The sequence below is a fragment of the Lupinus angustifolius genome, chromosome LG11 (assembly GCF_001865875.1).
Source record: "Lupinus angustifolius cultivar Tanjil chromosome LG11, LupAngTanjil_v1.0, whole genome shotgun sequence".
Classification (NCBI taxonomy): domain Eukaryota; kingdom Viridiplantae; phylum Streptophyta; class Magnoliopsida; order Fabales; family Fabaceae; genus Lupinus; species Lupinus angustifolius.
This window is the reverse complement of record NC_032019.1, coordinates 19161236-19178916: the sequence shown is the minus strand read 5'-3', so window position 1 is coordinate 19178916 and position 17681 is coordinate 19161236. Positions and strand designations below refer to the sequence as shown.

At 33.2% G+C, this 17681-nt stretch overlaps 1 protein-coding gene across 2 annotated transcripts; it reads left to right on the top strand.

Moving 5' to 3' along the window:
- On the top strand, positions 2153-15634 carry LOC109360536 (pullulanase 1, chloroplastic). Of its 2 annotated transcripts, XM_019605505.1 has the most exons (28): positions 2154-2525; positions 3174-3321; positions 3468-3520; positions 3685-3793; positions 4066-4202; positions 4297-4496; positions 4674-4823; positions 5811-5871; positions 6590-6710; positions 7444-7534; positions 7618-7711; positions 7864-7959; positions 8092-8232; positions 8640-8690; positions 9089-9159; positions 9301-9393; positions 9675-9765; positions 10416-10487; positions 10991-11047; positions 11880-11948; positions 12145-12201; positions 12282-12356; positions 12634-12722; positions 12923-13000; positions 13104-13242; positions 14061-14170; positions 14257-14356; positions 15013-15634. In XM_019605505.1, exons 1-28 carry the CDS (start codon positions 2298-2300, stop codon positions 15121-15123), a joined length of 2892 nt encoding a protein of 963 aa, XP_019461050.1. In that variant the 5' UTR covers positions 2154-2297; the 3' UTR covers positions 15124-15634. The 2 variants fall into 2 exon arrangements, 1 of the variants encoding a protein (XP_019461050.1); XR_002109180.1 differs by lacking the exons at positions 14257-14356; positions 15013-15634 and having other exon boundaries at positions 2153-2525; positions 13087-13242.

The window sequence follows — 17681 nt, the reverse complement described above, 5'->3', positions numbered from 1 at the left end:
TACCACATCCATTGACAACAAAGATAGCAAGTTTTGTCAAGAAAACGTTGGCTTCTTCTATATATAAGTTGTCGAATATGCTATGGACAAGGGAAAAAACAAACAACTTTTCCCAGGAGAAAGATTGTACTTTTTTGTTCCTATTCCAAAGAAGAAACAAACAACTTTTCCCAGGAGAAAGATGGTACTTTTCTGTCACAGTGTCACCCCTTAGCTCATCCCTTCTTCAACCTCCCAACCTTTTTCTATTATTTCCTTTATCACTTCTTCAATCTCCCAACATTTTTGTTGAAGCGGAAGACACATGGAGAAATTTAAATAAAGAAAATGACACCGAGAAATTAACGTGGTTCAACAATTTGCCTACGTCCATGGTTGAAGAGCAACAATGATATTATCACTATGATAAAAGATAATTACAAGTTCACTCAAGTGTTTCACTCACTTCCCAAAACTCAAGTACACCCAATATAACTCTCTCTCAAGTATATCTTAAACACTAAGAGAGAAGAAGAGAGAATATGCACTAAGGCTAGAATATTAGTGTGTCTTACAATGGCTTGGAGCCTATTTATAGCCAAAGCCTTGAGGATTGTATGGCCAAAAACAAAGATGCTTCATCACAACCTCTTCTTCTCATTGGCTACAGAAAAGGTTCCACTATAGCCACTCATTTTACTTGGCCACATCATTCTCTTTTTCTTTCAAGCCAATATTTAATATGTTCAATCATAACGATATTAACAAACTACATGTTAATAATAAGATAATAAAAGAATAAAAGTTTGTGTATTAGTGTTTGAAAGAGATTGGTTGAGTTCATAAACACACTTCTTCAATTGACAAATGTAATCGTTTTTTACCCCAACCTCATGGTGCTGAATATACAAATTTTATTCTAAAGTTTGGTGCATAAAAGTTGTCTTTTATATCAAGTTTCTCCAACTACAAATCGAATGTAGCAACTAATGCTAGAAGAACATGAATTGAGGTTTCACAAACAACATGATAAAAGTTTTTATGCTTAAAACCTTCATCAATTTCCGGTGAAACAATCAATGCATTAGAAACCAAATCATTATCATAGTAACTAGTAGGCTTCATGATTTGTTTCCGCGGTTGATCTTGAACAATGGAATAGCATTGATGTTAAAGAGAGAAACTATAAAGTTCAATTCTAAATTAAACAAATAACATGCTCAGGATTTTATTAAAATTTAAATAATAGAATAGTTATTATATAATAACCTTAGGATTTTATTTATTGGTAAATAAGGGTGAACACACCCAGTCAATATAATAACATTACCATTTTTAAAGACTACTACAGAATAAAACAAGCTATCAAGGTGAGATTGTTTTCAATTTTTGGTTTTACTTTTTACATTTTTATCAAAAGAAAGTCGCAATCACTCTAAAAAAAAGTGAGAAACAATGTTGATTGAGTTTTGAAGTTAGAAATATGATAAATAACCTTGTTTTCTTCATGAGAATGTTCTATGACGGTATATAAATTTGGTACACTATTACTAATTATTCACTATTAATATTTAATTAATATTAACTATTTAAAAAAATAATTTAAATAAATGATGAATTAATTGTATATAAATTTTTTCGGCTGACTCAAACCAAACCAAATTGAATCATTATATTCAGTCAGCTCAAGCCAATTAAATTCTCAGGTCAGCAACCAAGATTTGTTGATTTCTTCCTTTAATTTGTTTATAAAGTATGAGGTACGGGAATATTCCTAAAAAAACATTGTGCTAAATTGGTTTCATTCTATTCTAATTGGAAAAAGAAATGCAATTTTAGTCTCTTAACTTTATTTTTTCTCATTGTGATTTTTCATTATTTTTAATTTCCCATTTCTTTCTTTCAACTTTGTTTTTATTATCACATTAGTCCATTCATTAAATTTTTTATCCCATATCTCATTCATATCATAATATATCAATAAATGTGTCTCATATTTTTTTTCATTGTGCCACGTCACATTTATTGACGAATATAGCATAAAAAATTAAGAGAAATATTAACTTGATAACTAGAAAAAAATAAAATAAACACAGTACCAAAAAATGTTAAATAGAAAAATGCATTTTTTTAATATGGATCATTAAGTTTGGAAGTTTCTAAAAAGAGAAGTGGAGAGGATCCAAATTTATTTTAATTCCATTAAATATCCAAACATGTGAATCAGGAAAGTGAAGGGAAAGAAGCTGCTTCACTCATCTGTGAGGAAGAGGAACAAAACAAGTGTGTTTCATATCTGATACTGTGGCATTGAAAAAATGCTTCTCTTAACATCATCATCATTGTCATCATTTTCTTTCCTTCCACTTTCTCTCCCTCCACTTTCCATTCTCCCTTCTTCTTCTTCTTCTTCTTCATTCCTTCGCTCTTCTTCACTAACTACATCCCCATTTCGTTTTCATACCCCACCATCCATTTTCTGTTCCATTTCTTCATCTCCTCCTCCTTTGGAGCAACAACAACAACATTCTGTATCATTTTCTCAGGTTTTTCAATATTTAGATATACCCCTTTATAAAAATAATGATCATTTTGATTAAAAAAATCACTTCTGAATCTTGGAGACTTGTGGGGTTTAGTTTTTATAAGAAAAGCAGAATTGCAAAAAATAAAGTTGAAATTTAGCTTTTTCGTAAGATATATTCTTAAGCTTCTCAGAAAATGTTAGATTAGTTAGGCCCAGTTTCTTTATAAAAAATGATATTGATTAAAAATATCACCTCTGAATCTGGACATTGTGGGGTTCAGCTTTTATCAGAAAATAAGAATTGCTAAAAAAACTTAGCTTTTTTTATAAGATATGTCTTTAAGCTTCTCAGAAAATCAATTTTGTCAAAATTACTTTTGTGGAATCACTACTTGAGAAAACTGCTTGTGGCAGACATTAGAGGACTATTGAATGAGTTCATAAAGAAGCTTGTAGAACATTTTAAAATAGCTCATTATTTAATAATCCTTTTTAGCTTATTTCAAAATAGCTCATTATTTAATAATCCTTTTTTGCTTATTTCAAAATAGCTTATTAATTGTTTAATTAAGCTATTTATCAAATGCACCTTTGGTGTATTCACACTTCATTGCTGAAACCTTTTTGTTGGAATTTCTAACAGTTGGCTTAAAAAATTATGATCCAGATGCAAAATAACTTGTTGCACTCCAGAGCTTATTGGGTTAGTGAATCTGTGATTGCTTGGAATGTTGATGATGTTGGAAAGGAGGGGTTTTGCTACCTACTTTCTAGCAACCATGCTTCTCTCAGTATTTCAAATTGGCAAATCCAAGGTTTAAATTTCTAACCAATCATACGTCATCGCTCTAGTTGTTCAAGCATGTGGGAAAATGCTAATTTTTTTTTAAAATTTTGTTTTATAATTTTATTTACTATTGATTGCAAGTGGATTTTGATTCATTGTATTGTTAACTTATAGGCGAGGATGTGAAAATTAAGCTTCAAGAGGATAGGGCTGGCCTTCCTGCAAATGTAATTAGACCCTTACATATATGTAACATTTTTTCGATTTTAAAAATACCAAGCACTGATAAGTAGTGTTGATTGCTTTATGTCTCGATTTTTTTACAATGTGGTCGCTTTCTCATAGATGAGTGATGGATATTTACTTACTCCTGCAACCTTTCCATTTTTAGGTGGTAGAGAAATTTCCTCATATTCGAGGCTATAGAGCTTTCAGACTGCCACCGAATTTGGATGTTAAATCTCTTCTCAAAACTCAGCTAGCGGTTGCTATTTATGATTGTAAGTTCTCATTTTTTGCAATAACGTGCAGAAGTATATCACTGTATCTACTATAGAATTAGAATAGTTCTTGTTTAGCATAGTTTGACTGTGATGCATGCTGTAGTAGATTGTAAAGTAGAAGCTCTTTGCAGCACATGCTTTGTAAGTATCACTGTGCATCCACTGATTATTTAGGAACATTGATCATTCTTGTGTTAATTCGAGAAGAAAAAGTGTCGTTTCAGTCACAAGTGTCTACTAATATTATTTCCGTTTTTTGTTTTGCACAGCTGACGATAGATGCAGGGATTGTACTGGTTTGCAATTACCTGGTGTTTTAGATGAGCTTTACTCTTATAACGGTCCTCTTGGTGCACATTACTCAGAGGAAGCTGTATCGCTTTACCTGTGGGCACCTACTGCTCATGTATATCATCTTTCACTAAAAATGAAAAATCTTTATTTTGATGTTCTCTTCAATGTTATCTGCATATTAAGATTTGTATTGTTGGTATAAACAGGCAGTACATGCTTACATCTATAAGGATCCTTCAGGAGATGATCCTATAGAAATTGTTCTCCTTGAGGAGGAACATGGTGTTTGGATAACAAAAGGACCAAAAAGTTGGGAAGGCTGTTATTATGTTTATGAAGTAACTGTTTACCATCCTAGTACTTTGCGGGTCGAAAAATGCTATGCAAATGATCCATATGCTAGAGGGTATGCTCTGTTCATGTCAGTTTGCCATCAATCGTCTTTCATAAATGATGTCCATGCTCAAGATTCTAGAATTATTGAGTATAACCCATTAATGGTACATATTTATGTGATTACACATGCAAAATTGAATTCCTGTATTATGTTGATTTTTGCCCTTTCTTTTTCTGTATTAAGCAGACTTTCTCCAGACGGCAGGCAAACTTTTTTGGTTAATCTTGACTTTGATCAGCTAAAACCCGATGGATGGGATAATCTGGCAAATGAGAAACCTGTTATACATTCTTTCTCGGATATAAGTATATATGAAATGCATGTAAGGGATTTCAGGTAAAGACTATTTAATTTTATTCAAAGATCTTTTTTGTCTTTTATTTCCAACGGTTACAATATGGAATGTTTTCTAAAATCCATAAATCATGATGAATTAAGGCGACCTTTGAAAAATATATTTATATGCTTCAAGCTCTCAAATTAAAATTAAAATTAAAATAGAGCATTACGGTGTCGTTCAATCCATGTAGCCGACCTCACCTATTGAGATTAAGGCTTGATTGTTGTTGTATCTTATTTATATGTTTTCCTGGAAACAACTGTCGTGCACTGGGCCGCCTATTTTATATCTTATTTATGAAGACAATTTGTTTTTTAGTATCCTTTCCTAATGTGATGTGTAAATCTCTTTGATACTTACCCTTCTGCTTTTGAGTGTAAATGCCTAAAAATGTATTCTGCAATACTCCTTCAGACCGAAATGGATGCTCGTGATTTTGTAGCTAGGTTCTGTTAAAAGACTAGAAGAGAATGTGAGGATAGAGAGGTTGAAAAACAGAGGCCAGCTCTTGTGTGATACAGCTTGTTGACCACACAGCATACAATCTTTTACTACAAAGTGCATAACTTAGGTTGCTTATTCTCTCTCTTCCTCTCACTTCATCTCTTTTTCCCCATATGTGAATTTCTCTTGTTCCTACTTTCTCTCAAGTTCACTGATTTCGGCTCTCCTAGTTTCTCCAGATATATTTTGGTGTTTACATTCCTCACTCTATTGCCACTTGCCAGTTGTTACTGCACTGCTGATAATGCCTATTTCCATAATCATTAAAGTAGTTGATTAAAAGGGTGGCCCAAGGCACGAGACTCCCACCTAGTGGGATCTGGAGATGGTAGATATACGGAACTTACCCTCACAAAAGTAGTTGATTATTGTACTTAATTTTTTGTATCACTTGGAAGTGGTGCTTGCTCTGAGTTTTTACGTTATATTTTTTCTCATTCATTCTAAATTCTGATTACCTTTTTCTCATTCCCAAACAGTGCCAATGACCTCTCTGTGCAACCTGAATTTCGTGGTGGTTATCTTGCCTTCACACTGCTGGTAAATCTAATATATAAGTCTTGACAATATTGATGGAATAAAATTTGTGCTTCCACATACACATTGAGAGAAATTATTTTATCTTGTTTCATTGTCTAATATTCATATTTGATTAACAGTAGGAGTGATAGGAAACCAAACTCATTACGTGCAACAGGAATCATTAAAAGAGTAAATTACAAGCATAAGTATGGTGTCAAAAGTCGAATTCATTTTACCAGGTTGCCACAACGGATGGTCCAATATTGCTTCTGCGGAATCGCAAGCCGCTGAAGCACCAAAACTTTACTTTGAAATTGCTGCTTCTATTACTGGTGCACATCTGATGTCCCACGCTTAGTGCCACTCCATGTGCCATGACCTTCTGATTGGTCAGGAAATCACATAAAAATTAAATTTTAACTTAAATATATATTTTTCAACCAATCAGAAGGTCATGGCACATGGAGTGACACTAAGTGTGGGACATCAGATGCGGATCTTTCTATTACCTATCAATTCTCCGTTACCCTTTCTCAAATCTCATGGAAATACCATTCCTAAAAAAATGTTGCTTCTATTATAGATGATGATGTTAAAGAACTAAAATTGAAGATGTTAAGTGCTAAACATAATGAGAGATTGTAAAGTTAGACAAGATTGATATGTGACTGAAATAATAGATGCATTGTTAACTGTGATGATGCTATTTGAATTAACTAGGATCATATGTTTGAAGGATTCAGCAGGTGTCCTTCATTTAAAGAAATTATCAAGTGCTGGTATCACCCATGTACATCTATTGCCAACATTTCAGTTTGCTGGGGTTGATGATCAAAAGGAGAACTGGAAATCTGCTGGTAACATTATATTAACGATTATCCTCTGAGTATGCTGTTGTTTCATGGTTAATACCCCACCCTTCTTTGCATGCTTAACTGCTTAATGGAATTTCCACTTCTTGAATGGGGGTCATATTTGGGCTTTTATTCTCATAACTCCGACTTTTTTCCCCAGTGTTTGTAACTCATTTACTAATTAGCAATAGCGGTAATATAATTAAATGAATGTAAAAACGAATGCTACATAATATCTATTTGTTAGAGATTGAGCTATGTTCCCCTCTGATGTATCCACCAGAGACTTCCTTCTTCAGGGAAGCATTATCTTTTAGTTACGGCTTTGTCTTCAATTACATACCTCTGGGTCTATGTAGGCATTTACAAATGTTAAGGCCTATTTAATATTTATGCCATGCTTCTATCATGAAGCTTGTTATCCTTTGTTTTGTATACGCATAATACGTAATATATACAAACATGCACATTTTCTTGTCTATTTTGTACGGTTGTACCATTTGTGCTAATGATACAGACAACACTCTCACACATGTCTATGTGAATTTTTGAATGTCTGTATATCTTCTCATATATTCACCTAGCATGACATCTATTAGTTTTTGTTACTTTTGAAAACTTGGTCACTGATATTCTTGTTTTGAAGCTTATGGTTGGTATATGGTAAGTTATGTGCTCATGATTATATTTGCTTGATTTATCTTAAGTTTGTTATCTTACACAAGCACTCTGATAGATACCTCAATACTGGAAAGTTTGCCACCGGATTCGGATCAGCAACAAGCTCTTATTACAGCCATCCAAAACTTTGACGGATATAACTGGGGGTAATCTCCCAAGTGCCACACTGGTTGACAATTTCAACATTTGTTTAGGGTAAAGTTTGCTTATTTGTGTTGGTTTTAAAAAGGTACAACCCTGTTCTTTGGGGCGTTCCTAAAGGCAGTTATGCAAGTAATCCAAATGGTCCATGCCGTACAATTGAGTTCCGGAAGATGGTTCAGGTCTGAATTCAGTTTTTCTTGAACAGGTGTTATTATCCATGGATCTAGTTTTCTGTCTAATTTTGCAATGTGGACCAGTAGTACTATGCTTGGTTAAGTGTATTGTCAGCTAAATTGTTTTTTGATTGTCTCTCAATTTATGTACATTGCAGTCTCTTAACCGAATTGGCCTTCGTGTTGTGTTGGATGTTGTCTACAATCATTTGCAAGGAAGCGGGCTAATAGATGAACATTCTGTGCTTGATAAGGTCAAGAATTATCATGAAGTTTTCTTTGCTGGCCTGTGATTGATTAGATATGCATATCTGTCCTATTGAGTATTGCTTCATTATTTTGTAAAACTTATATGCTGTCATGGTGTGACATGGTGTATCTTATAGATTGTTCCAGGCTACTATCTTAGAAGGAATGCTGATGGTTTCATTGAGCAAAGTACTTGTATGAATAACACTGCGAGTGAGCACATTATGGTTGAGCGTTTGATCCTTGATGATCTTGTACACTGGGCAGTCAATTACAAGGTGATTGTTTAAATCATTTACTGGTTTTCACATGTTCCTCAGACTTGTATGACTTAAGAACTGTTTCTGTTTATCGTATGTGCCTTTTAAATTCCTGAATGTGTCTGCTTATGAAATATCAATTTTATGTAAGGTTTTCAATTTTTTATAGAAATGAATGTGTCTGCTCATGGTTGCTTTAATGGGGTTGATATATCTGATATGCAGATTCATTGAGTAGCCTACAGCCTTTGTAGTTGTTACTGTTCTTTGCTGTATAGGTCATATCATGTTTTGAGTATTTTACTATTTTTTATCGGCCCCTTAATTGTTCTTTTCCTCCTCCCTTATATCAAAGTAAAAAAGGATCTTTAATGGAGTTCCATAAATTGTTTATCATAGATAATATGATGCTTTTGCCTTTTCAGGTCGATGGGTTCAGATTTGACCTTATGGGTCATATAATGAAGAGCACTATGGTATGTGGCTTACTTGGATTTTTTATTATTACGTGAATATGAAAACATATTATGAAATAAGTGCGAGATATGGACAATAAAAAATAGCTAATAAATATGTTATGTTGTTTATTTCTGTTGATTGTGGAAGCTCACATAATTGCTTGGTAAGTATACCTTGCAACTTAACATGTAATTTCAGATTATATTTCTGCTATACTAATTAAACGATAAATTATAGGGAAGACAAACAGATGATATCTTCGATAATTTTATGTGTCCCAAAAGTCAAACCCTCATAATTTTGGACCATGGGTTGTATCCAAATATAAATCTAATACAAAATGACTCTGATATCATATATCATCAATATATAACATGCAAATACACGAAACAAAGATTTCATGATGTGGATGCAGGTAAAAGCAAAAAATGCTCTCCATTGTTTGACAAAAGAAAAGGACGGGGTTGATGGTTCAAGCATCTATATGTACTTGTTCTCCCATGTTGGTTTTGATTCAATTAGATACATTAGTGACTTTTTTTATTATCCTCATACCTCTTGTTTTTACTTGTTTGCATGTTGTATTTTTCCCTCATATTCTTTCATCACTTTTTGTTTCATAAAAAGATATGGAGAAGGATGGGACTTTGGTGAAGTTGCCAAAAATGGGCGTGGAGTAAATGCTTCTCAGTTCAATCTCTCTGAAACAGGAATTGGATGGTAAAATTTCTCTATTTCCATTATATGTTGCTTAATAATCATTGTAAAGCTTTTTCTTTGGAAATGCTCAAGAGAGAACTCGCTGCTGAAAAGCTTGTTTTGAGCACAAAACAATCTAATCCAAACATGCATACTTGAAATGCCTGTCTCATTTTTTGTTTGTAATATGTCTCATTCTAATTTTAGGAATTGGCCATCATTGCCTAAACTTGTAACTGTTAAATCCAGAACACACTAAGTAAGTATTTTATGTTGATTAGTCATGTTGGGATGTAATTCAGCTTTAACGATCGAATTCGAGATGCCTTACTTGGTGGATCTCCATTTGGCCACCCTCTCCAGCAAGGTTTTGTGACTGGATTGCTCTTGCAGGTATTTTCTTGCTCCGTCTACTTATTTTTTACTTTTATAGGCTTTACCTTTGATCTTCATACCTATAGATTTCGTATTTGCTTTCATTTTTTCTTCCTTTATTCTTTTTCTTTTCTTCGTACTTTTTTTTCTTATTCTAATTGAGCTTATTTGTTTTGAAGCCTAACCACAAATCTGCATTGTGGAATGTTTGTAATTGATATAGTATTTTATATCACATGTTCACCTTTCAAAATTTATTACTTTCACAAATATAAAATGATATCTGTATGAACGTAACTAATTAAAATTGACAATATACATGCTGTCTTCAAAGTTGAATCTAAACCTTGGGAGTTGGGTACAGTAAATATAATCCTTCTTCGTAGATGTTATGTCATACGTAAAATGTTTAGAAATCTAAAAAATAATTTTGAATTTTTCCACAAGCGGTATTCGTATTTCTACATGTTATGTTTTCAACAACTTTCTTGTTACTTAGCCGTTTACCAGTGCATGATAATTAGCTTTGGCCTGGTTGGCAAACTTCTAGTGTCATCCTCCGTTACAGATTAACATATGGGGAAGCATACATAGAGATTCCTTTTAATGCTTAAGAGCAATTGTTATTCAAAAAATTCTGAGTGTTGGGATTCATCTTCTATCTGCAGCCTAATGGTCATGACCATGGTACAGAAGCTAATGCGGAATCCATGCTTGCTGCATCAAAGGATCATATCCAGGTTATTTGGCTCTATGGATTATTGTATTTATTTGGGTGTCTTAAATTTTCAAGCTAAAAGTATTGGAACATCCTTCTGGAATTATTGAGTAGCACATGCTGACAATCTCAATAGAGATTTTTCTGCTTACATTTTATGTAAATTTTGGTGTTTTATGTTTGATATACACATAACCTTGTTTTTGTCAGCTTCAGATTTTGAATAGTTGTGTCATTTTGTGCCAATTGTTAGCATTGTGAACAGGGAAGATGACTAGGAAATGCTACCATTTATGTAATTTGGATTTGCTTTTGATGGGAGCAACTATTTACTTAGTTTCTTATGCTCTCTTTTTCACCCTCTTAGTGAGCCTGTGTGCAATATGAAAATAGTCGATGGATACATAAATCATGGACGGCTAGTGTTCTGTTAAATTCTGCTGTTAGTAATTAGATCAATTGAATATTGTTCCATACGATTTTTGTTTTGCCATATAAGTCATTCATAGTCTTCATGTTTTCCAGATTGGAATGGCTGCAAACTTGCGAGATTTTGTGCTAACCAATTCTGATGGAGAAGAGGTATTCAAATTGGTCCATTTCCCTCTTTAATAAAGTTAAACCTGTACTTTCTGCCTAGTACTTGAGCAAATATCACTGTGACTCTGTTTCGGCATTTGACTTTGGTTCATAACTTCAAGTTTTAATGTTTGGATTGCACAAGGAAAGGAATCATGAAACAACATCGATTTAGTGTTTTCTTTTGAAAAGGTAGAAGTTTCAGGATTTAAAAAATTCGATGTAAATGAAGGCTGTGGTGGAGAGTAGGAAAGGTGGAATCTGTGGCAATGATGGTCATGGTGGTTGCTGGAGTTGTTACATCACATGCATGTGGGTTAGAGAGTGTGACTTACTAATTCTTGCTTCATGTCCATAAATTTCTTAAGGACTCTAGTTAAGAACTGAGAAGGATTTTATTTAGTTATTGTTCAGTAATTAGATTCCAGTATTCCAGTTTGGACTTACGTATAGCATTGTCACTGACATATGAAAAATAGTAAAAACATTCGTTATAGTTTTATGGTGGATGAGGTGGTGGCCAATGGAAAAAGGAAATCAGCCATCTTGGAAAGAATGTAAAATTTAATAAACATACTCATAAAAAGTAAATAAAAGACCTAATAGTTTATTAACATACTACTAAGTTTTGTAGGAGAATTGTCTAAATCAATAATTTAAATCAAAGAAAAGTTGAATAGTGAAGACATACATTGATTGTAATGTTCAATGTTGATGAAAATGGAGGTGCCTTTTCTCTACTAGATGCTATCATCACAAGAATGATTCCAGTTGTCTGGATGAGAATGTTTTGTATTCGAATTCTTCTCTAATAACTCTATCATGATGGTCTCAGGCGAAAGGGTCAGAAGTACTAGCATATGGTGGGACACCTGTTGCATTTGCGTCGTGCCCTACAGAAACTGTAATATTCTTCACTTCAATATGACTTGACTGTCTAGCACATGCTACCTCCCATAAATGTTCTCTGTATTTTGAGAAATTATTGAGATTTAAAATTATCAGTTTTGAAGACTACTGTCAACAATGTGGCAGGGACAGAGCATACCATTTGTTTTGAACCAAGGATCGTCTAATTTGCATCCTTAGTTGTTTTGCAGGTCAATTATGTTTCGGCTCATGACAATGAAACCCTATTTGATATTGTGAGCTTGAAGGTATCATAAATATCCTCAACATTCTGTTTTGTTCATATAATATTTTCTGCCTCTAGTTCAGCTATTTTCCTTTCTTGCAGACACCGATGGATATCTCTGTAGATGAGAGATGCAGGATAAACCATTTGGCAACAAGCATTATAGCACTGTCGCAGGTTCCAGAAGTTATATGGTTTTATTATTTGTTAAAATCTTGAGATTTTGTATCACCGCTATTTTTATCGACGCATTTATATTCTTATGTCGGAGGCCTCACTAGAATAAGATTGTCTAGGATAAGTTTTATTTGGCTTCTTTATTCGTTTTTTTAGAATACCTTTTGCCTTTGAGCTACAGGGGTCTGATTTTTATTAACCAATTTGGTAGCATAGATTATAACATCCATTTTCTTATCGTGAGTCTATTCTGGTACTACAAAATTTCTGTTCTTAGGGCATACCATTTTTTCACTCTGGAGATGAGCTACTCCGCTCAAAATCACTGGATCGGGATTCATATAATTCTGGTGATTGGTTCAATAGGTATTCTCTACAGACTCTCAACTTTTGCTATAGTAATTGTAACTAATTGTTTTTTTTTACTTCGCCAAACTTAGTTTATCATCTGCTTCCTTATGAAGTTCTAATATTTATAGTCTTCAAACAATCCTGTTATTTTCCATGGATTAATGTCACTTGTGTTTCCTTCTGAACCTAAATTAGCTTTGCTCTCTCAATTTCAGGCTTGACTTTACATACAATTCTAATAATTGGGGTGTTGGGCTTCCTCCACGGGACAAAAATGAAAGTAACTGGCCACTGTAAGCATTTGAATGTTTCACTATCACCATTTCTATAGTACCTTACCACTTATGATGCGTTTGTTTAACATCTTGATGATCTTAAGTATCCTTCGACTTCCAGAATCAAACCACGATTGGCAGACCCATCCTTCAGGCCTCAGAAGATTCACATCCATGCTGCTGTGGAGAATTTCTTAAACTTGTTGCGTATACGGTACTCTTCACCACTTTTCTGCCTGAGGACAGCAAATGCTATCCAGGTGAGTCACTTTAAGTTTCATCTTTATCAACAACTAATTATTTCCGTGATATTAAATCTGCTTATACTGCTTAAACATCGTTATTTCATTCTGTTTCTGATTCTTGTCCTTTTCACTTTTACTAGTTAATGTACTGTATTTTGACCTAGCAAGAATTAATTAATGTCATTATGTCATGCTGTATAGACTTATATAGAGCCTGAAGTGCATTTGGTGTCAATGTTCTTTTCCCGAAAATAACTTGCATTTGTCACAAAACTATAATGTCCACACTGGTGGCAAACAATCTGTTTGTCAGCTTAGTTTTTGAGTTTCATATTGATACTTTTACTGGTTGTAGTAAAAAGGCAAGTGAGTCTTTTGGCTGTTCATTTTTTTTTCTCTTTTCAGAATGATAATCCTGCACTCTGAATTTTAAAGCATTTAATTCAGTAGTGTTAAAAATAACAATGGTAGATCTTCATGCTATAATATCTTTGATATTGTAAAATCTCTCATATCTTTTGTCTCTCAAATGAGTTCTTTTCTCTGACAGCCTGTGATGAGATTTTACTATTTTTTTAGTGTTTTGCTACCATGTGTCATTGCCCTAAGTGTCTTTGCTAAGGAATTCAAAGTAGAAAGTTTTAAATTTCAATCTTCAATTGATTAAATGCTATGTTTCCATTGAATACTTCATGTTGTCGGTTCCTTGCAAGTGTTTGGGATAACACAACAAACCCAGGCCTCTTTGATGAAGGCCCATATCAGTAGATAGTTTATACTACAAGAAAGAGGGATAGGGCATTGAATTAAGATAGTATCTTTCTTGTTTGCAGCAACGAGTACGGTTTCACAATACTGGACCATCATGGGTTGGTGGAGTCATAGTGATGAGCATTGAAGATGGTCATGATGGCTTTCCTGGGCTGTCTCAACTGGATCCCATGTATGTTAAAACATATGGCACTTTTTATTCTAATGACATAGAATATCCTTTAAACTGGTTTGTTTTGTTGATAATGGTATTTGCAGATATTCGTTCATAGTGGTTGTTTTCAATGCGAGTCCAAAAGAAGTATCATTTGTTAATCCTTCCCTGAAATCAAGAAGTCTCCAGTTGCATCCCATACAGGTAAAAATAAAGCTTAAGAATTTAAATGATGAAAATTGTGTTTCTAGGCTAACTATTTTGGAAAAGGACTTTTGGTGTAATATTCCAGTTTGGTGAACTAGTCAACTTCACTGCTAGAAAAAATCTTGAAAGACTTCCAGCTTAGGGTATAGGTTTGAAGTGACCTTTCTTCGAGTTCATATACTATTTTAGTGTAATATGATACAGTTGTTGGAAGTCTCCCATCGCCTGCCTCAATCTCGGGGTGCGGTTTATATACTCGTTGGCAACTTCATGTAATGCCAAATGATTGTAAGGAATCTAACAACAGAGTTAGAGACTTAGATCTATCTCCATCATTCAATGATGACTGAGAGTCCATCTTGGTCGTTTCCGATTGTATTGCGTGGTTCAACAGGCACCTATGGAGCGTGGTGTTGGATGTACCACATTGCTCTAAATTCTTGGGTGTGGTTTATGTACCGATCCTACCTAATGCTGCATAAGGTTGTAAATGATTGGTTCAGAAACATGAAAACGAGTTAACAAGTTTCCTATAGACATAAGAAATGATCCAACTGCAGATAGATTCATGTTACTTTGGTTTACTGCACTAGAATTATACATTTATAATTTCAGATTTGTTGGTCAATCACATTGTATGTACTGTGTTGTAGGTAATGTCCTCTGATGAACTTGTCAAGACTTCAACATACGAGGTGTCTTCTGGTTGTTTTGTTGTGCCTCAAAGGACAACAGCTGTGTTTGTCGAGCCAAGGAAAATATGAGCCACTGCTTTTAGTCAAATGTGGATGTTGCACCAATTTTGTAAAAATTGCCTTCATATACAAGAGTTGCATTAGTTCAATGTAAAGACTAATGTAAATTTGTGGTTTCCCTACATGTGATAAGGTAAAAAAAAATGTCGGTCCAATGTACGAGGCTTCCACCTAATGTGGTATAGGGAGAGTACATGTACGTAGTCTTATCAGCACAAGCAGACAGACTGTTTCCATGATTTGAATTTGTGATATCTTGATCATTAAGTAACAACTATTTTGTTGCATCAAGACCCATTTTCTAAAATGTGGATATGGTAAGACTGAAATTTAAACTAAGCTCCAACTTTATAGAGTTGCCTTACTTGAAGGCCATATTAAATCATCACTTAATCTTGATTCAGCATATCTACAATTATGTCTAACCTTAAGATAGCATATGTGGTTGAGTGGAACCAATTGTTTGTAATAGGAGATAATAAGCATGACCTTTGATTCTGGAGATAATACTTTGTAAGAGGGTAGAAAGTGTGTTTCTTGGAATAATTTGAAAGAGTTAATATAAGCTTATATTATAAAGTATTTGAAAATTAAAAAAAAAAAAGTATATTTTTACCTTTATAGCATAAAAGCTTATTGAATAAAAATTTTGTTAAGTGGTACCACATATCCAAAGGTGCCTTAAATATCTCTATCACTTTGTATTATTTCAACTGTTTTGAATGCACAAATTATCTATACTTCACGTGCCCAAAAAATTTATACTCATGTAGCAAAAATCTTTTTATCTATATTCATCCATCATTACTATACGTTCTTGATTTTCACAAGAGATGCTTAATGGGGAAATGAGAGAGAAGGGAATGATAGAGGATGGAGTGCATTGCATGTTTGAGACACTATGCATTCACTCATGTCTTATTGTTTAATCAATTGAGCTAACTCCATTGAACAAAAGAAGAAATGGCTTTTAATTTTTGAGTGAGCAACTCCATAATCTAAAGTATAGTTGATAATGGTGCAAGGAGTTTACCAACAATTCACATCAAAGATAGGGCTAAGATGTATTATGCAACTACCATTTAGATAATTTCTTGCAACATCTTTAGTGTGTTGGGAAGTGAGTTCTACATTGCCTATTTCGTTGTCTCGAGAATGATTTAAATATCTATTGGACTATTACTCTTATTGTCAATTGGTTTCGAGATAAAACGTTAGAGCCAGAGTTCAACTTCTTTTTGGATGTCATGGGTCAAAAGTAACATTTCGCCTGATCCAACAGACATATGTGAAGGAGATGTTGAGAAGTAAATCTTACATAAAGGGTTGGGCGAGATTAGACATACTAAGATATCGGTGTTCCCTTAGGCGAATACCACCATACCTTATTACATATTTACCTTAGCGTTTGTTTTCTTTTATTATTTTTATTTTAGACTCGAAATTAGATTTCTCCTTGATTGAACTCATTTCATATCACATGGTTTACACCATAAAAATCAATTGTGGGGGTTATCACTATAGTCTTTTCGAAATACGAAAAAGGTTCTATGAGAACCTTGTAATGATCTGTCAACTTTAATAAAACTATTTAATCGAAATGCTAAAAAGATTACTTTTTTTTTTTTATATATGATATGATACCGGGAATTGGTATTAAAAAAATAATCTATTAATTCGAAGCGAGAGTTGAATTGGTTTTGGAGATAAAACCTTAAAGATAATGTATAAAGAATGTGGACTAGTAAACTATTAGTTGTCACGTCTGTTTTCCAAATCACTTATATTGGCGAAAATAATAGCAAATGGAATTCAAAGACAAAAAAGTGTAGTAAAAGAGCAAGTAACATTTTGAACACCTTGGGAAGTCTACACATATATTTTGAACATTTACAAACAAGTACCAACTCCATAGTTCACAATCCTTACATTATCCATCCCTTAAACAAACAATTCATGAAATATTTAATAAAAGCAAAATAGGCAGTGGAAAGAAGCCAGATTATGCAGTAATTCCTAGGTCCAAAAATAGTTATATTAGACATAATGATCTCCATACAAAATGTGACTAAAAATTAAAGGTTATACAAAATATGAAATCATTGAAATTGCATTAAGAATGTGACTAAAATTAAAAAATATATTGGATTCTAGAAAATATGAAAGTTCAGCAATGTATTTTATCTAAACTAATATGGAAGTTAATTTTTTAAATTTTACTAACTTGCTGATTAGACAAAAAAAACTACAATATGTCTAATAAGTTATACACAATAGCATATTGTCCAACATTATCTAACACTAAAGTTAAAAGCAATTTTATATTGTTCAATTAGTTAACACTGAAGATCAGCCCTTTATTTTTGTTAAATAATATTAGCTCAAGCCTTTTTATAAGAATTTTTTTAAATTTTCTTTAGACATTTTTGTATATGATTTCTTTCTGGTTTTCTAATTGAGATTAATATCTATGTAATGTTACTCTAATTTTATTTACTCAATCAATATATTATCTATCATTCATGTGCATTATATTTATTTAATTTAAATGTCATTAACATAATGGA

Coding starts and splice junctions, on each gene's coding strand:
- LOC109360536 (XM_019605505.1), top strand. CDS start 2,298: ATGCTTCTCTTAACATCATCATCATTGTCATCATTTTCTTTCCTTCCA. Junction 3,521..3,684: donor GGGCTGGCCTTCCTGCAAAT/GTAATTAGACCC, acceptor TTCCATTTTTAG/GTGGTAGAGAAATTTCCTCA. Junction 9,766..10,415: donor TGACTGGATTGCTCTTGCAG/GTATTTTCTTGC, acceptor TTCTATCTGCAG/CCTAATGGTCATGACCATGG.